The 21,196-nt window shown below is 38.1% G+C and overlaps 2 protein-coding genes, 1 long non-coding RNA gene and 1 other non-coding gene across 4 annotated transcripts; 3 read left to right on the forward strand and 1 right to left on the reverse strand.

Annotated features, from left to right (window-relative positions):
• The first annotated feature begins 917 nt into the window (after nucleotides 1-917).
• LOC127859646 (homeobox protein MOX-1-like) lies at nucleotides 918-10,856 on the forward strand. The gene is made up of 4 exons (XM_052397152.1): nucleotides 918-1,053; nucleotides 1,327-1,443; nucleotides 2,992-3,161; nucleotides 9,484-10,856. Exons 1-4 carry the CDS (start codon nucleotides 918-920, stop codon nucleotides 9,685-9,687), a joined length of 627 nt encoding a protein of 208 aa, XP_052253112.1. The 3' UTR covers nucleotides 9,688-10,856.
• LOC127861070 (uncharacterized) lies at nucleotides 4,313-6,623 on the reverse strand. Its single transcript, XR_008040057.1, has 3 exons — nucleotides 6,488-6,623; nucleotides 5,417-5,527; nucleotides 4,313-4,794 (listed from the first exon to the last, which is right to left on the reverse strand). It is a non-coding gene; the product is annotated as an uncharacterized LOC127861070 (long non-coding RNA).
• Nucleotides 10,857-12,644: 1,788 nt separating the features above from the next.
• Nucleotides 12,645-12,716, forward strand: Trnat-cgu (transfer RNA threonine (anticodon CGU)). The gene has a single exon. It is a non-coding gene; the product is annotated as a tRNA-Thr (tRNA).
• A 6,725-nt stretch (nucleotides 12,717-19,441) lies between these two features.
• LOC127859647 (uncharacterized) lies at nucleotides 19,442-20,822 on the forward strand. Its single transcript, XM_052397153.1, has one exon. It carries the CDS (start codon nucleotides 19,442-19,444, stop codon nucleotides 20,663-20,665), a length of 1,224 nt encoding a protein of 407 aa, XP_052253113.1. The 3' UTR covers nucleotides 20,666-20,822.
• Nucleotides 20,823-21,196: the final 374 nt, after the last annotated feature.

Below are 21,196 nucleotides of genomic sequence, written 5' to 3' on the forward strand. Positions count from 1 at the left end.
TTTAAATTCAATATTCAACATTTCGGTCACTAACTTAATCAAACAGACAAAATATCCCTTTTCTAAACATTTAAATAACTTTTGAAAGCGATCCCTGAATATAGTATTATATTCAGGAGACCAATTAAACAGTATTTAAAAATATTTAGTCATAAACAAATACGTGCATTATGTTCAAGTAAGTGATGACAGTCAGATATGCTTATCCTTGAAATCTTCATATAATACGTAGGTTTGCAGAAATCATTAAGTCAATGAGAAATTTTAAGTCAGGTACAAATCATCCGTATCTTTTTTCAGTGCTAAGCATACGGTCATAGCTCCACCTTCCTGATGCGCGCGCCGATTGGCATCGTCCAATCGGAAACCGTTTTCATAGAAAGTAGTTCCATGCGTTAGAAAAACAAGCATGCGCATTGAAGCATTAAGAAATGTCTGTTAACGCAATTTTTCATTTTATTAACCATTTTTCAGCGTTGATGTTTCTACCACTGCCGTGTTTCGACTTAAAAGTAATTACTTTCTTAGATAAATGAGATCCGGTCTTTTCAAAGCGATTCTGTGTAGTAATTAATCTACAATCGGAAATTAACAATTTGTGAAATTTGCGGTATCCCGTTTTAAAAACGATTTAACGAACAGTTCCAAAGCGGTGCGCGAAATAAACAATATAACGGACTTTCGGTCAAAGCGGCGTAATTAAATAGATAGAATAGTTTAACTTGGCGGCGGAACTTTGCTGTAATTCACGGATAGAAGATTACCGATGACTTTTGCAGCATTTGTAGCGGGAATTTACCATTCACCAACGCGGACAACATGTGGATGTCATTATATTGCAAATATTGAAAACTAATTTGAAACATCGTAAGTGTATTGTTACGGCGGAGGATTTTTATTACCCGCCGGTCTGAAAAATGGATCATAATCAGATATACGGAGTAAACGGACCCAACTTAAATCATTTCCAGTCCGCATTCCACGGCGGCGGCTATAGAATACCGAGCAGTCTGTCGAGACCAGGCGTGTTCGATGCCCACTCGTACGACCCGCGTACGATCGGCTGTCCGTCGTACCCTTACGAATACGGCCCGTCGTCGTACACCCAAATCTGGAACGTCGCGTCGTATCATTCGAATTATTTACTACCCGAAACAAAATCCGATGAGATTGTACAACCGGAGGCAAAAAACGGTCATTTGTCATCGTTACACGACAGGAATAAAAGTTCGGATACTGGAAATATCGGACATAATTATACCGGATTTTACGGTGAATTTGGCAATCCAAGATCTAAGAGTACGAAATTTTCTACGTCTACAAAAGATGGATATTTCCAGGAAAACGAGACCGGGCAGAGTTTGCACAGTCCGACGTTTGAAAACGACATTGAAACAGATACGAAATATGGACTATCAGACGACGGCGATAACACTTTGGACGGTAATTTATATTTTCATATTGTTTTTTGTTTATGTATGAAGTAAAAAAAAATTGATAAAATAGTTTTATGTTCAATTTTTGCAAATACAAACATATAAGAACCTCACTGTTGGAAAACGGGTCTTAACGCACTTGCTTAAAGTGTCGTATCGGATTATCGCCGTAATCCGCCCGAGCTGATCAGGGACGACACTTTCCGCCGAAACTTGAAGAGACTTTGATTTAACGGAAAGTACAAGAACAGCGGAAAGTGTCGTCCCTGGTTAGCATTGCGGACTGCTAACGCTAATCTAGGACGACAATTCACGAAAACGGATTAAGCCCAGTTTTCCCCGAATGAGATTCAAATAATATCTCTAACAGAATAATTATAACCGGGTGGATTATAAAACTGAAAAAAAAGAACATTTTCATTTTAAATTGATAATAGTAAACATCCGAACTAAAGAGTTCCATTATAAAACACAAATACAAAATTAAAGAAAGAAAAAAGGTAATCCACACCAAGGTCCAAACCTCTGAGCCTTGGAGTGAAAGTCTATCGTTGAAACCATTTGGCCATCCGTGCTGATATTGACGCGTATGTATTTCATACTTTATATAAGCAACCCTCGCAATGTTACAAAACAGAACGATAACAACATAATTTTCCAAATTATACAATCGTTTCGCGTTTGTAACGCTTTATAATTTTAAGTTTTTTAAATTGTCAAAAGATGCATATTATGGATATTTTAGAGCATGATAAATGTTCAGTATTACTGTTTCCTTGCAAAATCCCCCAAAACAAAACAACTATTTTAACCAATTTTGTAAATGTATCAAAACAAAATGTAGCGCATAATCCTTCAGAGTTCCCCTTTTCTTATCCCTTGTTGGCCAATATCGACTTTTTACCTTGCTATTTTAATTAGTTAAGACTATTTAAAATCGAAAGATATGTTAGTTAACATATATCTGACATTTTCCAAAAAACAACAACAACACCAACAACAACAAAAATCTGGGAACAAGTACCTTTAATATACGAAACAATCACCGCGGCATGTGGTCCCTGGTAACAGAGCCAGCTGAGTCGACATCGAAGCGTTCGCCCTTTATTTCGAAACAAACAGACATCATTTACCAATCTAAATTGAATTACAGCAATGTTACACCTAATTTAATTCGAATTTAATTGGGTAATAGTCTACGCGTGAACAATGCGAATGATGCACGTGGAAACGCACGTGAGATCGACGGAAACGTGGAAATGTCCTTGAAGCTGTTCAGGCAGCACATGAGAAATGAAATTTCTTCTTTCCTACAATTAAACAATTCAATTTTCCAAGCCTAAAGCTTCTATCCAAAATATCTTCATACAATGTTTTTAAGATGCAGCCAAAACCTTTTGTATAAAAGCAGATTACAAAAAAAATAATACCATTTTGTCATGACACAAGTTTTTATCCCACGTTTGACGATGTCGCTTGTTCAAAAGAAACTTGACAAAGAATAAGAAGTGTGTGAACGATTGTAATAGTTGTGTCTTTTTACACCTGATTTCAGATTCCGGCGACCAATGCAAGCTCGATCTCTCCATCAAACCCCGGAAAGAGCGGACGGCTTTCACGAAACATCAGATCCGGGAGCTTGAACGCGAGTTCACGTCTCGCAACTATCTCACGAGACTTCGACGGTACGAGATTGCGGTTGCCCTGGATCTTACGGAACGGCAGGTAGGGGACATAATTATAGGGGCCATATTTATTTTAAAGTTACATAAATAGATTGAATACTCAAAATCAACGAATATTTCGGTACAATATTTCAAAAAAATAAAATTAACACATAAACAAATCAAGCTTACTTATAGCAATAGCCGAAATTTCGACGCTAGATGTGGTATTGTAACATATATTTAAGAGATACAAAATGCTCGTTTTTATTTGTTTGTGTGAGCACTTTATTCTATTTTAATTTCTCGCAACTGATATTTATTCATACGACACACGAACACTTACATGGTATATGTGTTTAATATATTGCTCCCCCAAAAAACAAAAAGAGCATTTTGTATCTTGTTAAATCTATGTTGTTGTTTTTTAATTTTAATAATAATAATTAGGTGTTGATTTTCGTTTATTTCATTTTGACGAATTCGAAACGATTCACTAAAAGACAGTATAAACACGGACCCAAAAACAACAAGAACTGTTTTTTATTTCTGCATTTTTTGTTTTCAAATTACCGTACCAACAAGCAAAAAATACAGAAAACTATACTCTTCTGTACCGTGTACTTGTCATCAGACAACACACGAACAGCAGTGTTCTATTTCAATTTCAATTTACTTAAACAAAAACTAAAAGTCTTCATCGTTCCGATTTTAATGGCCCATCAAGATTCATGAAATGCAGCATGTCTTCTCGTTTATTGCGGGGATAAGAGAATAAACGAAAAGTACAAAAAAACAACAACATAAAACAACAAACGTTTATTAGTTTGAAAAGTATAATTCAATGCAATTCAAAATCGGACGATTATCAGTGTAAAAGCTATTACTATTAAACACAAAAGAAATGGTTTAAATAGTCAAAGTAAGTTATGCCTTTACTTTGGAAGAAAAAAAAGTGTACAAGTGTTATAATAAGAATTAGTTTTAACAATTTATCTAGTATTAACTTTTGTGTACAGTTTACATACATTTTCAAAAATTTAACAAACGTGTTCCAAAAAGCTGTCAAATTACACAACTCTATAGGAATAATGGTTAAACTATAATGAGCAATTCATTATAAACAATAAATACACATTAAGAGGAAATCTAATGCAAATAAACAAAATAAAATTAAATATACAAATAATACATTAACTACGTGTACTTTGATAAACTGCGTAAATAATCCCATATATAATGATTAAACATTTAAACAATATGAAAAAATATGAGATGAGTCGAAAAGTCGGGTTATAAAGTAGGCTAAACGCCTCTCCAACCTAATTCTTAATTTGAATATAAACGAGTCGCAAAATGGGAAAAAAAGATGCTACATAAATGTGCGTAAAGCGTCGTCCCTGACTAGCCTGTCCATGCATTTAGCCCCATTTTCACAGAGCGCGGCTAATATTATTTATGTGTTTTCTTTAGGTGTGTGTAGGGGTTGGGCTTGCGGTGAATCGGGTGGTGGGGGTGGCGGGGTTGGACGCGAGAACTTGCTCTGCCCGGGGGTAGGGTTGGTGGCGTCTATTTTCCGATGAAGCCTCCGATCGGAATCGGAAGTCCGCAGCGGCACACGTTGTCAACGCAGTGCCAATCCCGCTGACAACCGGAAGTTGCGCACTCAGCCTGTGATAAGCAGTGGGTCTCCGCTGGGAAAATGAAACAATACAGTTGATTCACTTCCGGCGACGGAACACAAATACTTAATTTCAATCAATAGTAACACATGTATTTTAAAAGTTTTGGATGTTGTTGATTATTTTCTACACAAAGCTTAATCTAGATATTATAGGTGTCAACGAAAACTGGACAAACGCTTTACCGAGCAACATCCTTTATTGCTTTTTCGTTCAACAATTTTGTTTATTTAAATAAATAGTTTAAGGTTAAGAAAGCACAGTTTCTGAGCCAAAATAAACCTTCGATCGATAGATTATATATTTTATTAAATACTTGCGACCTCGCAGACGCTTGTTTGTTATTGTTTTTTTTATATCTCAAAACGGCAGCAAGTGTAACGCCCAAATAAAAGCTTTAATATACAATAAGTGTCTTCCCCGATTCGTCCGCACATGCAAATAAGGGACGAAGCTTTTCGACAAAAAGAGATTTTGTTTAGATGAGACTTCATTCAAAAGAAAAATGTCATATAAGCGTAAATTGTCGCCCCTGATTAGCCTGTGCGGACTGCACATGCGAATCTGGGACGACACTTTTCGATCATGCATTAAGCCAAGTTTTTCCATAACGGTGCTCATATTATGCCCTTACCTTTATTGCATGTACACACCCGATTGTGACACTCTACTGCGTAATTGTTTTCAGCACACGTCACGTGGGAGCAATCTGACGTCATGCGGCACTCCTCGGCTGTTATCATTACTTTAATAAATCAAAATATAAATTTCTAATAAAACAAAATAATGATGTTTTCTTTAAAGATGACATTGATGAAACCTTTGGAGGAACATGACTTCATTTAAATCATGTAGAGGAAAGCAATCACAGACAATATACTTAAGCCATGTTTTTGTTGCGTTCATGACTTTCTTTAATTATTATTAAGTCTTCTAAACATGAATTGAAAGGGAAGTATTCGAATTCTAGCTGGGATGCGAATATCTACAGATTGGTTTATCATACTGGCAAATATTTGCATAAATAATAGTTAAGGACAAAAGCCTGAGTCAAATTAGATAATACAATAAAATAAGCTTATAATAATAAGTACGCATACCATTATATACAGATGCGGTTATCACGTGACAAACAATATGGCGACGTCCATGCTGATTCAGGTATTTTTCGCTGTTGTATACCCTGTATTACTTGCATACTTGTTTAAATGGCGCTCACTTTAATATCAGCGAGAAAGTGATAAGCAGTTTTTTTGTATTAATATTCGCTCTCGACTTTACTCGTTGTGTATTTTCATACCATAACCTATAATGTTGTTACCCGCTTAGAAATTTTGCAGCGATTTAAGTTGCGATATACAGCGAATATTAATACGATATAAACGCTAATCACTTTCTCGCCGATATGGTTGGAAATTGAGCGGCATTTCAACAATTGAAACAAGTAATTTCATCGTATAAAACGGCGAAATATACATGTCTCGTCATGGACGTCGCCATCTTGTTTGTCACGTGATTACCTCCTCTGACACATTATACACTTATTCCACACTTATATGTTTATATACGTCACACGAATTAAGTGCAATTATAATCAACACAAGCGTTTCAATGGTAATTTAGTTCAAGGCGAAAAGTGAATTGATTGCATCAATTATAAGTTATTTTACGAGATTAGCATAAATATAATAATAAAATAGCTAACCTGCCACCGTAGAAATAACAGCCAAAACAAGTACGGCGTTCATTGTGTTTATATCGTAAAAATATTAAATATTAAAACGGATTTAGTTTCTGAACTTGTATGGCCACGTGCTGTTTTCACCACCGTTAATATATTGTAGGTTGTGGTGCAATGATAGCTTAACTGCATTGAGCTGGAGCCATAGATTACCTACTGTTGTTTTCCCATGCCATCGCGTTCCAATTAAAGGGACACGTGCACTAGGATTTGGTTCTTTTTTTCAGACACTATGTTGAACCATAACTGAAAAGTTCGCATTTAAGTTTTAATGAAATGACAAAATTAATGTAGTTTTCTTTGAACATCGTAATATATTTGATAGACATTTTACTGAACTGAAAATTATGTCGCGTTTAAGTGTAAGTGATTTATTTCTACATCGTTATTTCTACCTCTATCATGTAAGTGATTTATTTCTACCACTTATATCTTATTCCGTTTAAGTTTATTTCTGGACATGAGCGACATTTGTATACACTATATTTTTAGCATAAATATAAATTTCATTTTGAACTTACACCCTATGTAATTTTCGTTTAGATCATTATAGATGAAAGTATTTATGAACTGTAAAGAATTCACGAAACTAAAATAACACATGTACAAGTATGTAATTGAATTTTGAAATTGTAAGACGCATTGAAGCAATTACCTACATATAAATATGATTTTTGAAAAATTACCTACACATAAATATAATTTGTAAAAAATACCTACACATAAATATAATTTGTAAAAACAATTAATATCTCACGACACCTTCCCTTTAGCTGCCTTTTCGAGGTATGTTAATTTCACAAGTTATTAAGATATAAAAGATTGAAGTAATATTTATCATTTTGCCGTTTGCCTAAATACAAGAAGATATAAATTAATCTTTTATGATTGAGCAATATTACACAATTATGTAAGTGCTACTAAAGAGAAATAAATAACGTTCGTATTCTGAATTTTAAATTTCTAAAACTGTATGAGCCGTGCTCTGTGAAAAAGGGGTTTAATGCATGTGCGTAAAGTGTCGTCCCAGATAAGCCTGTGTAGTCCGCACAGGCTAATCATGGACGACACTTTTCTCTTAAACTGGATTTTTGCTAAGAAGAGACTTTCTTTTAACAGAAAATATCATAAAAGCGGAAAGTGTCGTCCCTGATTAGTCTGTGCGGACTGCGCATGCTAATCAGGGACGACACTTCACGCATATGCATTAAACCCCCTTTTCACAGAGCTCGGCTAATTGCAATTTTGAAACCATACGCGAAGTTAACTTCAAAGTCAGCCTACCCGCCATCACGAAATGTAGCAGTGCATTCTATTATTAATAAATAGAGGATATTTGTTGGATTCGGTGGAATATCGATTTTATTTCACGAGTGATCATAGAAAACAATATTTTCACGAGTGGCGGAGCCACGAGTGAAAAAAAAAATTATGATCACGAGTGAAATAAAATCGATATTCCATCGAATCCAACACATTTTCTTTTTATTCTACGTTTTTTTCACCGTTTATTTACATTGTAAATGAGTTTGACTTGATAATTTCGCTGGAATTATGAAGTCATTTTGTCGAAAAAATGACGTCATTTCGCAGTAAAACAGTGAAAAATATCGATATTTTTCACTGTTATTTTTCACTGTTTAAAACAGTGGAATACCAATTTTATTTCACTATAAACCAGCGGAAAGCATAAAATAAACACATTTATGCAAACAAAGTTTAACGCATGGCGATGCAAACATTAAAGTAATATATGAATATTTAAAGTAATAATATATTTTTTTCTTAAAAGCGTTTATAAATTGAAACCTTATCGAATTTAATAAAATTTATTATAGAACATATTTTAATTGCAATAAATGATTTATAATTAACTACACACGTGCATTTAATGCAGAGGTGTGTGGATGAATAATGGTATCAATGAACGTTTTAATAAATGAATGTATGTATGCACGAAGGAATGAAAAAAACACATCGAAAAACATGTTCCAATAAAGTTTCGAGGCAAATTCTGATAGATATACTGTATATACCTTATCGGCTCTTTGATTTTACCAATAAGGATTGTTTTCTCTGACAACAGTATGATACTGACCAAAGTAACACAACATCTGGAGATTTCATCGCCGTATTTATTGTCAAAATGTAAAACACCTAAAATCTTGCGATCAGTGCAGAAATTGCATCGAGATAAGGGAGACACCTGTAACAAGTTTTATTTTTCAAATATTTAGTGATTACCTCCCCTAGTTCGGTCTTCATATGTTTTACCAACTAGAGTTGTGATTGGAAACATGATATATCAGACACTTTCGGTAAAACTTTTTTGTAGTTGTATAAAATTACCTATTAATAATCAATATTGGTGTAGCCGTATTTTAGTATGCGCTGAATTTTTAAGACGCGAACATAAAATGCTTTGAGAAAATGAGCCGCGTTCTGAGAAAACTGGGCATAATGCATGTGCGTTAAGTGTCATCCCAGATTAGCCTGTGCAGTTCGCACAGGCTAAAAAGGGACGACACTTTCCGCCTAAACTTGATTTTCGGCAAGGAGGGACTTCCTTGAAACTAAAAATACCATTAAAGCGGAAAGTGTCGTCCCTGATTAGCCTGTGCGGACTGCACAGGCTAATCTGGGACGACACTTTACGCACATGCATTATGCCCAATTTTCTCAGAACAAGACACAAATGGAGTGAACTGCATGTGCGGAGTGTGGCGACCCAGATGAGCCTGTGCAGACTGCACCAGGGACGACACTTTCCTCCTAAAATGGATTTTTCCTTTGTAGAGACTTCCTTTAAACGAAAAATGCAATACAAGCCGAATGTGCCATCTCTAATTAGCCTGTGTTACCGACTGCACAGGCTGACCTGGGACGACACTTTACGCGCATGCATTTGGAACATTTAAAAAATAATTATTTGGAATCTTATATTCACACACGTGTTTCAGGTCAAGGTGTGGTTTCAAAACCGGCGCATGAAGTGGAAACGAGTCAAGGGCACGCACGTGGTGAAGGACAAGGTGTCCGGTCAGGTCAAACCAGTGACGTCAATGACGCCGGCAGTGACGTATGACGTCGAACGGGATTGTTCGGACATGCGTTCTGTGGAAGGAAGTGATGACCATTGTGAAGAATACTCGTCAGGCTTATGATAGAAATCGTCCAGAAGGCAGAAGGAAACTTAAAATATAAATACAAAACGTAATTTATTTCGACGTTCTTGGATGATTTCGACGTGCTTTGATGTCATTACTGCTTCGAAAAGGAGTGCTGAACATTATTATGACTGTTCGTTCGGTGACGTCAATGACGCCGGTAGTGACGTCAGACGTCGAAAAGGTTTGCACGGACATGCGCACTCTGGACGGAAGTGCTGAACATTATGATGACTGTTCGCTAGGTTTATGACGTAAATCTAGCAGCGGATACTTGACACCAATCTATAAATATAAGTAGAAATGAATTATACGTTATTGGTTTCGAAATGCCTGGATGATTTCGACGCGTTTTGTGTCAACAACGAATGTTGCATATCGAAGGATGGCAGTCAAACGAATGCATCTGCCACAGAAGTGTTCAGAAAATACAACAGTTTCATGACTTTCATGACTTTCATGTTCAAAATGACGCAATCGTCCAACGCGACTCTCTAAGGTTTGAAGGTTTTGACGATGACGTCATGTGGATTGTGACGGCAGATGTACGACTTTGTTACTGTACACTAATTAAGTTAATGCTAGCCGAGCCCGAGATACATAGTTGAACGAAAAATATACTAAAACGTACCCCGGTATTCTAACGCTATATTGGTCGTTGTAGGCTTTTTCAAATAAACTATGTTTATATGTATGTCATATGTCAATATGTATGTCAATATTCTGTAATATGGCCTCTATATTTCTATATTATCGAAACTCATACTCAAAAAGCATGTTTGGGCAGGTTTTGTTAAAACAATCTTTCGTATTCCGTAGCGCGTTTTACGACATCGGATTTTGGGCGGGAATAAAAAACTCGGGTACAGTCTTAATTGACCAGGTACGTTTAAGTATATTATCCGTACCCGAGGTAAGTTTAAGCATACTTAAGAGTACCCGGGGTACATTTAGTAGTACCCGAACCAATGACCAATCATGCATTACTGAACTCTGCCCTACTTGAATCAGAGCTCCACTGACCAGATCGATAGCTTTTTTGTGCAAACCCTACACTTTTTGTTTGGTATTCTACATATACTCATATAGTCTTCCATCATATTTTTTTCTACAGTCGACCATATTCTCTTAATTAGATGCCTGTATACATTTTGCGGTAATTTTCCTTTAGTTCAAAGATATTTATTTCTTTTGGTAAGTACAATATATCAAAATACACAATACAATAAATATCAGACAAGGATTGAAACGAAAGAAATAATTCTGATATAGTTTCTCGCCTTGGGATTATGTTTACACATTATTGGTAGTGTATTAGGGACAATATTACATAGTTTATGCCAGATATATTAAATATGAGTGATACATTCACGAAGGTTTTGAAAGAAATAGAAAAAAATAATAATATCAATCCTTTATATTGAACAAATCAATAAAAATGACAATAATGTTAAACAGTGGTCTGGAATATTTCTACTTGTCATTGCATATTGTTTTTAAAGTGGGGAATCACAAAAAGGTTAAAGAAACACGGTTAACCCATTTATGCCTAGCGTCCTGAAAAAAAGGACATTGCAAACAGCGTAAACCCAGATGAGACGCCGCATAATGCGGCCTCTCATCTGGGTCTGCGCTGTTTGCTTAAAGGAATTTCTGTAAGAAATATTCTAAATATAGAAAAAAAGTATACCAGACACCCCGAATTTCGGAAATAAATTGATCCAATATAGAAGGATGGGAGAGTCCACTAGGCATAAATGGGTAAAGACGACCGCACTGAACACGCTAATTAAGGACGGTACTTCACGGCACTATGCATTAAGCCCCGTTTTCCCAGAGCGAGGCTCAACCTAATTAGCGGCAATGTGCTTGTATGGATTCTCTGTGTACATGGACCCTGCTCTGTTAAAAAGAGGTTTAATGCATGTGCGTAAAGTGTCGTTCCAGATTAGACTGCGCAGTCCGCACAGGCTAATCAGGGCGACACTTTCCGCCTTTGCTTAGATTAGACTTTCTGTTAACGAAATATGCCCCCCAAAGCGGAACGTGTCGCCCCTGATTAGCCTATGCGGACTGCACAGGCTAATCTGGGATGACACTTTACGCACATCCATTAAACCCCTTTTTTTACAGAGCACGATACATATAAGACGCTGTTGTTCTATATTGTGAGTGTTATAATATTGAATCATTACATACATATTGTGATCATATCAAATGTAGATGTTATTGTTACTACATACTCACTACTGATAAAAATAAAATTAAAAAAAAACTGTAAAGTTAACGTGTATAAAATATGTTCTGTTCTGATAAGAAATAAACCTTTTTTGACCCATACTTCGCCATGTTGTTTACCATATCGTTAGCGCCTTGGAAACTCAGTTCGATACTCAGATTTCAATATTTCTTGCGTATTTAGTAAAGACTTTAAAAGGTGTTGAACGCGTATTATTTCTCTGGTTTAACATTAACCCATTTATGCCCAGTGGACTCTCCCATTCTTCTAAATTGGATCAATTTATTTCCAAAAGTAGGGGTGTCTGGTATATTTTAGTTCTATATTTAGAATATTTCGTACAGAAATTTCTTTAAGCAAACAGCGCAAACCCAGATGAGACGCCGCATTATGCGGCGTCTCATCTGGGTCTACGCTGTTTGCAATGTCCTTTTTTCAGGACGCTAGGCATGAATGGGTTAAAATCATCTTTTCTTCTTCGTCTACAACATAAACTACAACGAAAACAACAACAACAACTACTGCTCCGCCTACTTCTGCTGCTGCTACTACTACTACTTCTTCTACTTCTACCATCAATATGGTTAGCTTGAGAATGTTATTTAAATATATGTACATGTATATTATTTAGACTTCCACTTCAGAATGTATGATACCGTCGATAGTCTACAACCAAGAGTTTATAAATATTGGTTTTATCGCTTGCCAACCGCGAGCCTCCATAGCTCAGTGGTAGAGCACTAGTCTCGTAAACTAGGGGTCGTGAGTTCAAACCTCACTGGAGGCACTGGCTTGTTAACTTTTTTCTTATCCACCAAAACATCTTCAATTACAAAAGTTGCTATCAAATAAAATATAATAATTCACCTTACAGCTCGGTTATATATCAAGTTTGTTTGCATAAACAAGTGGATTTAATTAATTGTACAATACTTGTACAATATGAAAAGAACCATAAACTAAATTAAAGCATTTTATTCGAATAATCGTTAAATAATAATCACACAAATTTTTATTACAACAAAAACGTAACACAAATATTTTAATGCCAAAAGTGAGAATGTTTTAATGCATTAAAACAAGTAAACACTGTTGAACTGTGCAAAGTATTAACAAACTTTTGGAAATTAATTGTTTTAGAAATCTTATCGTGTGTAAGTTAATTTCAGTATAATTATTTAGTGAGTTGACCTTGAAAACGAAACTACGTCTACCTAAACTATTAAATGGGCCGCGCTCTGTGAAAATGGGGTTTAATGCATATGCGTTAAGTGTTGTCCCTGATTATCCTGTGCAGTCCGCTGGCTAATCAGGGACGACACTTTCCGCCTAAACTGGATTTTTGTTAAGAAGAGACTTTCTTTAAACGAAAAATATAATTAAAGCGGAAAGTGTCGTCCCTGATTAGCCTGTGCGGACTGCACATGCTAATCTTGAACGACAATTTACCAACGTGCATTAAACCCCGTTTTCTCAGAGCACGGCTCATATATACTTTGGATCGATCAATTAACCGATTATTCATTCTTTCATTAACAATAATTGAGTCAACCGACCAGACCCCTCGTATTGTCTAAACTGTGAAAACACTTTTATCTGATTTCTGTTGAATGTAATCCAAACGCTTACCAACGGCCGCTTTCTAAATGCTCAAGGCGGACACAACTAAAACAAATACAACATAAACATAACGAAAACTGGATTTTAAAGATTTGGTAAGTGCATTTGTGACATGTTTATAACTCTTGATGCAATTATTAAGTTTATGCTGCACATTCATTTTCCTAAACTTGAGACCACGACAAAATGCAAATAATGCCACATCAATTTATATTATACACAGAAGCGAAATAACACTCGAGACTAACACATAAAGAAATCGTTTAGTTAATGGATTTTTGGCGAACGAAGTAGATTACATTGCGTTTGAACCATTATCATTGATAGTTTTGAAAATTCGAGTATACATTGAATTTAAATAAAGCGTTTGAAATAACTGCACATTTGTTTGCCTGAGTTGGCCATTTGTTGCCATTTAATATATTTTGCTTCCAGTAAATGCCTTTAAAACGTGAACAGTGCGCCAGTAACGGAAGGGCACACAACCCTCCCCCTCCGTGCATCCCTCGGACCAACATGATTCCCCCTTTTTTAATCTAAACGCATTATTATACAGAAGATTTTAATTAAAGTGTCAATATTTTAACATAAATTGAAGTGAGAATCGTTTTATTACTTATAGAACAATATATTTTAATGAAAATACACGCAATATGATTAATGCGCGTTTATTTTCCTTTTTTAGAAAAGAGCAACCTGTCCTTTTCTAATAATAGTCTTAGCACTACATGTATGGGTTATACGCTTCAAACGCGAATTTTAAATGCATATTGCAACTCGAAATCGCATATCCGTTTAAATTAATCGTACACCTTAAAGCAACCTCATAATTTTTATAGAGAAAATATTTTTTTATGTTCTATGGTTGACAAACATTGAGACCTATTGAAATGATAATAAATAATTCCGCCCATTTTCCCTATTTTGATAAAAAAATCTCAGAATAGGCCACACTTATACTAGGGGTGCGTTAAGCAAAGCTTGAGTTACGAAAGGAAATGCCGATTTATACATTACAGTTTTAAACGTTTAAACTTATTTATTTAAGCTACATTTAATCGAAAACATAAAGCTTTTTGAAACGCTCTCGACTCCGTTTTATGGAAGAGCCAGCACTTGGTGTATTTGGGGTAAAATTTAAAGAACGCCCCCACCGTGGGGATCGAACTCTAGGCGGACACCATATCCACTACGCCACGGCAACATGTAACGGGAAAGTAAAAGTAGAAGCCGATCGTTATTTTGTCTACATTGTAAAATATTTTATCGATTACCGCCCGCATTTTGCCAGAAAAGTACGCAAAACGGACTTTATATATTATAAATGGGCTTTATGTTCCAGCAATTTGACCTCTACAATCATCCTTTTCAAAATCTCTACTTCCGGTCATGGAGCAAGTTACTTCTTCGGGCGGCCGGATATCGTCCCAAAGGACGGCAAAATCGAAATCGACGTCACGTGTCTCGGTCGGCAGTACCGGAAGTCTTCCCTCGATTCTCATCCCCTCCCCGGGGGATATCCCGACTGACCCCAATAATCGTCCATGGACCCATTTGAATGCCGGATTCTCTAGACCATATGAAAGGGCTAGCCATATCAGCGAGTCTTTCAACAAAGGAAAACCGTTACACAGAAGTTTTTCGAAATTCCAGAGTAGCAATGAAGAAAAATCGTCAACATTGGATTCTTCGTTTTCTCTTAGTCCCAAAAAGCCTTCAAACTTATATTCTTCCATCGACCTCACACGAGACACGGAGGAATTTACCATGAAAACGTCTAGATATCTAGGGAGTAAAACGGAACGGCAGCATAGTTCTTTCAATGATGCAGTCGCGCATGCGCAGCAAACCGAAAGATCGGTGCCAATCGTGCAATGGCGGAAAATCAGTTCCGTTCCCGAGACAGAGCGATTGGAGGACAGTAATGACGTCACTGATGACACACATAATGACCTCGGTAAATGTTTGACATGCGCAGAGGGAGATAAGATTCTGAAATTGTTGCCATGTTTGCACACGTTCTGTGAGTCTTGCCTCGAGATGAGAATTCAGGACCATCCCAGGTAAACTAAGTTCATGTACTGTAAAGTCATCTATATTTGTCGGTATGAACTTTCGTGTGTTTTTTATTCTCAAAATGACTTTTTGTGGACATATTAATAAGTGGATTTCAGATTTAAGACAAAACAGCGAAATGCGTCGGTCATTTCCAATGCGTTTGTCTTAAATTTATTGATATGTCAACCACAAATTGACGAAAACTAATATCCCAACAATATAAATGATTTTACAGCATTTGATTGACAGCCAAAAGGGCTTATTAGCCGTCATTACGCATATGCTGGCACTGACAACATTTAAATATTATATTTCCAACTTTAGAGCGTATAAAAGCCAACAGAATAAGTGAAAAGTTACGCATCAGAATACCCAATCTCATCTCATCTCCGCCTATTTTCCCGTCTGAGACACAGGCCACCGACCAGCTTCTTCCAGGCTTCTTGTTTCTGGGCTCTCCAGCTTTCTCATGACTGGTCTCTGTTCCAGGTGTTTCTATGCCATCCCCTCGTCAGTTTCCTTTGGATGTTCCGAGTGATCCATTGACTTGTCGAAGTGGATGCTGGCCTGCGAAGGCGTCTCTGATGGATGTCTAATTCAACTGGCTGCTTCTTTTTTCTTCTCCATAATTCTTCGTTGGTAATCTTGTATGACCAGCTGATCTTGAGGATCTACCTAAGGCAGCTGTTGATGAAGACCTGGCTTTTTAATGGCGGTGACGGTGGTTCTCTGCTCCATAGAGGAGTATCGGCTTCACGATGAAGAGCCTAATCTTGGTGGGGATGCCGTTCGCACTAAATCCCCAGATTGTCTTAAGCGGATGGAAGGCTGTTCGTGTTTTACCGATGCGGATTCTCACGTCTGCATCAGTTCTTCAATTGGTGTCCAGGATAGGTGAAGCTGTCCATCTCGATCAGCGCCTCGCCTTGGACTGTGTTGAGTATGTCTTTGGATGCGTTGGTATCGAAAACCTTGCCCTCTCTTTGTTGATGGTGCGGCCCAGTCTATCTGAATTGTCCGCTACTATGTAAGTCTTTTCCCTCATCCGGTTTTGGGTATGGGAGCCAGACCCGTGGCAAAGTCGAAGTGGTCACCAGAGTGTCCACTGGATTCCGTTTTGCTTCTGGTCTGTTGAGTTGTTTATAGGACGTCCTGTCTGTGGCCAGCATGAACAGGAAAGGTGCGAGTAAGCAGCCTTGCGTCACTCCGGTTCTCACTTCGAAGAATCGGAGAGCTGACTGCCATAAACGATTCTGCAGGTCATCCCTTTATATGACTTTCTGATGATGTTGGTTAACAATAGTGACTCAGTAGTCTCCAGGGGGACTCCCGGTCAACGCTATCGAATGCCTTCTCAAAGTCGATGAAGTTGACGTACAGGGGCACATTATACTCAAGGGGTTGTTCGCAACTGATACGTGCACGTTCTCTCCTTCCGGAAGCCGGCTTGTTGGTCACAGAGAATCTGGTCTACTGCGTTTTTTCATTCGGTTCAGCAGGGTGTTATTAAAAACCTTTCCTGGGATTTACAATAACGTTATTCCTCGGTAGATGGAACAATAATAAGGTCGCTTCGTGGGTGTGCAGCACTTGATTAGCGGATCGCTAATAGCTGGTGGCTGCACAGGAGCTGGCCTATTGAGAAACTGCAGGAAGCGCTCTCTTCACCTTTTCTTTTGCCCTTCGTCATCTGCTATTACCGTTCCTGTTCCTTACACTCAACTCTGGCTTGGCACAATTTCTCGCTTTTTTCATGGTGATGGAGTACAAGTCCTTGGTTCTGTTCTGATGTGCCACCTCTTCCGCTTATGTTGCCAGCGTGTCTGAGTATAAATAATGCTCTAATAATTTGCTTGATGTTCTTATTTACTTCTATGTCTTCTTGTGCTTTTGCTTTTTCTGCCATTGTTTTGCTGTTGATGACACTTGCCGTTATTTCACTTCAACTTTCAAGCGCCTTTTCTGATATCCACTCATTTTGGATGTTATACATGGATCTCAGTACTTCTTGACATTCTGAGGTGAATGCTGCTTTCCATTTCTGCAACTTCTGCTCTATCGTCATTTCTTCCAGCACCGCCCCTAGGACATGGGACTTTTTAGATAGAGTGACCTTAAACTATTCTTGCTTCGAGGTGTCTTTCAGCGTGGCGGTGGTGTAACGCTTGCGATGTCTGGACCCCTCTGTCCGACTGTTCTTCAGCTTTAGTTATAATAGGGAGACAAGGTGATAATGGTCCAAAGCAAAGTCTGTCCTTCACTTGACATGTATACCTTGAAGAAAGCGACAAAACGTCATAACGACGCACATGTGGCCGATGACAGGTCTTGTGACACCCAAGTTGCCTTGCGTATCCTTCTGTGGTAGAAAACACTTTCCCCGATGACTAGGTTTCTTGTTGCGCAGAGGTCGACAAATCTCTCACTGTTGTCGTTCATCTCGCCTAGTCATTGCTTCCCAAAGATCTCCTTATATCATGGTTGTCATTGCCGAGCTTGGCGTTAAAGTCACCCAGTATATTGACTTTGTTTCTCTTAAGTCTGTCTTGTATGCTAGTTGACAGTCTGTTAAAGTTATCCTTCTCGTACTCTTCTATGTCGTTCTTCGGGCCGTACTACATTAATCGTCCTCTTCTTTGTATGGAAATAGGCTTTTATCAATTGTCCGTGCACCTCCTACCCGATGAGCGTTCTTTGGGCCGACTTTGATAGCAACAGGTCTTCTTCCTGGCTGTATGCTGCTTCCTCCTGCTCTCGTCCCGACAACAGCAGAAACTCACCGGAATTCAGTCGCTTCTGCACAGAACGAGCCTATCTTAATTCACTAATACTAAGGGTGGTGATGTTCAACTTCCTCATATCTGCGGCAAAAGTTGCTGTCTTCCCGGGTTCGTACATGATTCGTACATGCTATATATATAAATGGTGGTAGTGATCCTGGTGGAGATGATGGTCTTCGACTTCCAGTTTACTCTGGCTTTTACAGCTTGACACCATACGCCATCCAGATGGAGGTTCATCTTCTCTGTCTGTTAGTGTGCTGTTATAGCAATCAGTGTTTTCAAAGCTAACCATACGCCCACGCATCCTTCTTTTTCTGTCGGATTGGGACCTTGCTTGAAAGAGTTTTATTGTTAATTTGCTAAGCTATAATTATTTGTCATAATCAAAAGCTTACCTTAACGTTGATAGTATCTGAATCCTTGCACAATAAGACATTCCAAAAATATATATTTCAGTGTAAGTCTCGAGCTTGTGTCAACACACCTGACCGTTCTTGGATCTGTTTTCTTTCTTTAAGTTTATGTCGTAAAAGAATGTGAACTAAAGATATTGAAAATAGTATAGAAAATTATAATCGCATCACAATCTTTTATTCATATGTTTCGTTACAGTCATTCGTGGTTCAAATGCGAACTTTGCCAGCGTCAGATCAATCTACCAACCAATGGCGTGAACGGTTTCGAGGATAACGTATTTAGTAAATGTTCTGACCAATCGGTGACTGAAAACGACCGATGTGACGTGTGCAAAGGCAGCATCCCAAGCTGCAAATGTGCCGAGTGCAAAATCTACCTTTGCAGTGATTGTGTCAAAGGTCATTTGACAACGGATACAGAACATGAGCATTATATCGTGAATGTGAGACAAGAAATGGTCGGACTTTCCCCGAAGGAGATTATCTGCGGAGAACATAGTCCGTTTACTTTAGAACTATTTTGCGTGACCTGTGCAAAGCCGATTTGTGGAAGATGCGCAATCGGGCGACATGCCACCCATATCTGCGAAAACATTCAGGTCACCTCTATTGACCGGCGCAATGAGTTAAAACAGATGACACATGACTCAGGCACTAGACGCGTTTTTAGAGAAATAAGGGACAATATAAAAGCTTGCCAACGCGAAAAATCTGTTATCGAAGAAGATTCGCAGAACACGGTGCGAGCTATTCAGGCTCATATTCAGAATTTGAAAGAAGAACTAGATGCATACGGTCAGAAATTGATCAAAGAGGTTTTAGAAAATGAGAGCAAAGCGATCGCGACTCTTGGAAAGAAAATCGACGACGGGGAAAGAAATGAGAAAGCACTTAAGGTGTCAATGGCTACTTTAAAACAGATATCAGAACGACTTAGAGATGTAGACATCATAAACAAGTATGACAGTCTAAAAGCAACAATTACAGAAGCAAAACGTTCCAGCAAATCCCTACCGGTACAGTCAGTGCGAATTAAATACAAGCCTTTGATACAGTCAATCAAACCTCTAATGGGAAGGATTCAGACGAAAACGTCACTGAAGAAGCCGTTAGATTACATAGAAATTTGTTCTCTGAACTTTCAGAAGTTTGTAAGCGCAATATGCCCAATAGATGAAAACAAGGCGTGGGTAGGGTACAGGAAGTTCATTCAGCTGTGCGCAAATGATGGCTCGCAAGGAACGCGCGTTGACATGGAGGAGACTGTTGTATCCATAGCCACCACATCTTCTGGTGCAATTGTTGTTTGTTGCAAGGCCAGTGTCAAAGCCCTTCTAAACAAACCGGCGCACAAAGTTCTTTTCCACCTTGTGCACGAGCCAAGTGATATGGTCGTGAACGAAAATGACAATCTTATCGTCTGCTTTAAAGAGGCCAAGAAAGTCACCGTGTTCTCCATACGCGGTAAACCGCTGCAAGAGATGGATGTTAGAAACCTAGGTTTCCGCTTTGGATTTCGAATGAACGACCCTTGGAAACTCGCCTTAGATGATAACCAGAATGTCTACCTGACGGACTATTTGTCGGAGACGATAGTCGTGTATGACCGGTACTTCGAACTTAAAACGGCGTTCGCGAGTAACGTGTATCGTAACGCGTCGTTGTGTTGCAGCCGCGGACTACTTTTCGTCGCGGACTACAAACGCGACTGCGTGCAGATTCTCTCCGAATCCGGGGATTTACTGCAAACCTGTCAAACGTCCGCTATCGGCTCGCCATCTAGCATTGCCGTGGACAAAACCGGAAGTTTGTGGCTTGGATCTTTGAGTGGACAGGTCAAAGTTTATTCTAAGCGATGATTGGTTGATGCGACCTGTTTTCCAAGCGATGATTGGTTGATGCGACCTGTTTTCCAAGCGATGATTGGTTGATGCGACCTGTTTTACAAGCGATGATTGGTTGATGCGACTTGTTCTCCAAGCGATGATTGGTTGATGCGACCTGTTTTCCATGCGATGATTGGTTGATGCGAACGTTTGCATTGTAAGCGATAATTGGTGGATGCGACCAAATGATTTTTAATCGAGAAAAAAATTGATACAGGATGACATACACAACCCTTAAAAGTGGGCATTGCGGAGTAATTTTTGGACAAGTTTTAAATAACATACTAGAACGATTTCTTTCATAAGGTCTGTTTCATATTATTAACTATTTTAAATTGATAGTTGGAATATTATTGTTTAAGAGTCCTCTACGCGCTGACTCGTGAATGCGACACTTCTAAAGCGATGACATGCTTATCAATACAATCAGGAAAATTGCATTCTAAGCGATGATTGGTTAATCCATATATATACCTGGAAAACATAACATGTAAATTATGTTTA

Source organism: Dreissena polymorpha, chromosome 15 (genome assembly GCF_020536995.1).
Source record: "Dreissena polymorpha isolate Duluth1 chromosome 15, UMN_Dpol_1.0, whole genome shotgun sequence".
Lineage (NCBI taxonomy): Eukaryota > Metazoa > Mollusca > Bivalvia > Myida > Dreissenidae > Dreissena > Dreissena polymorpha.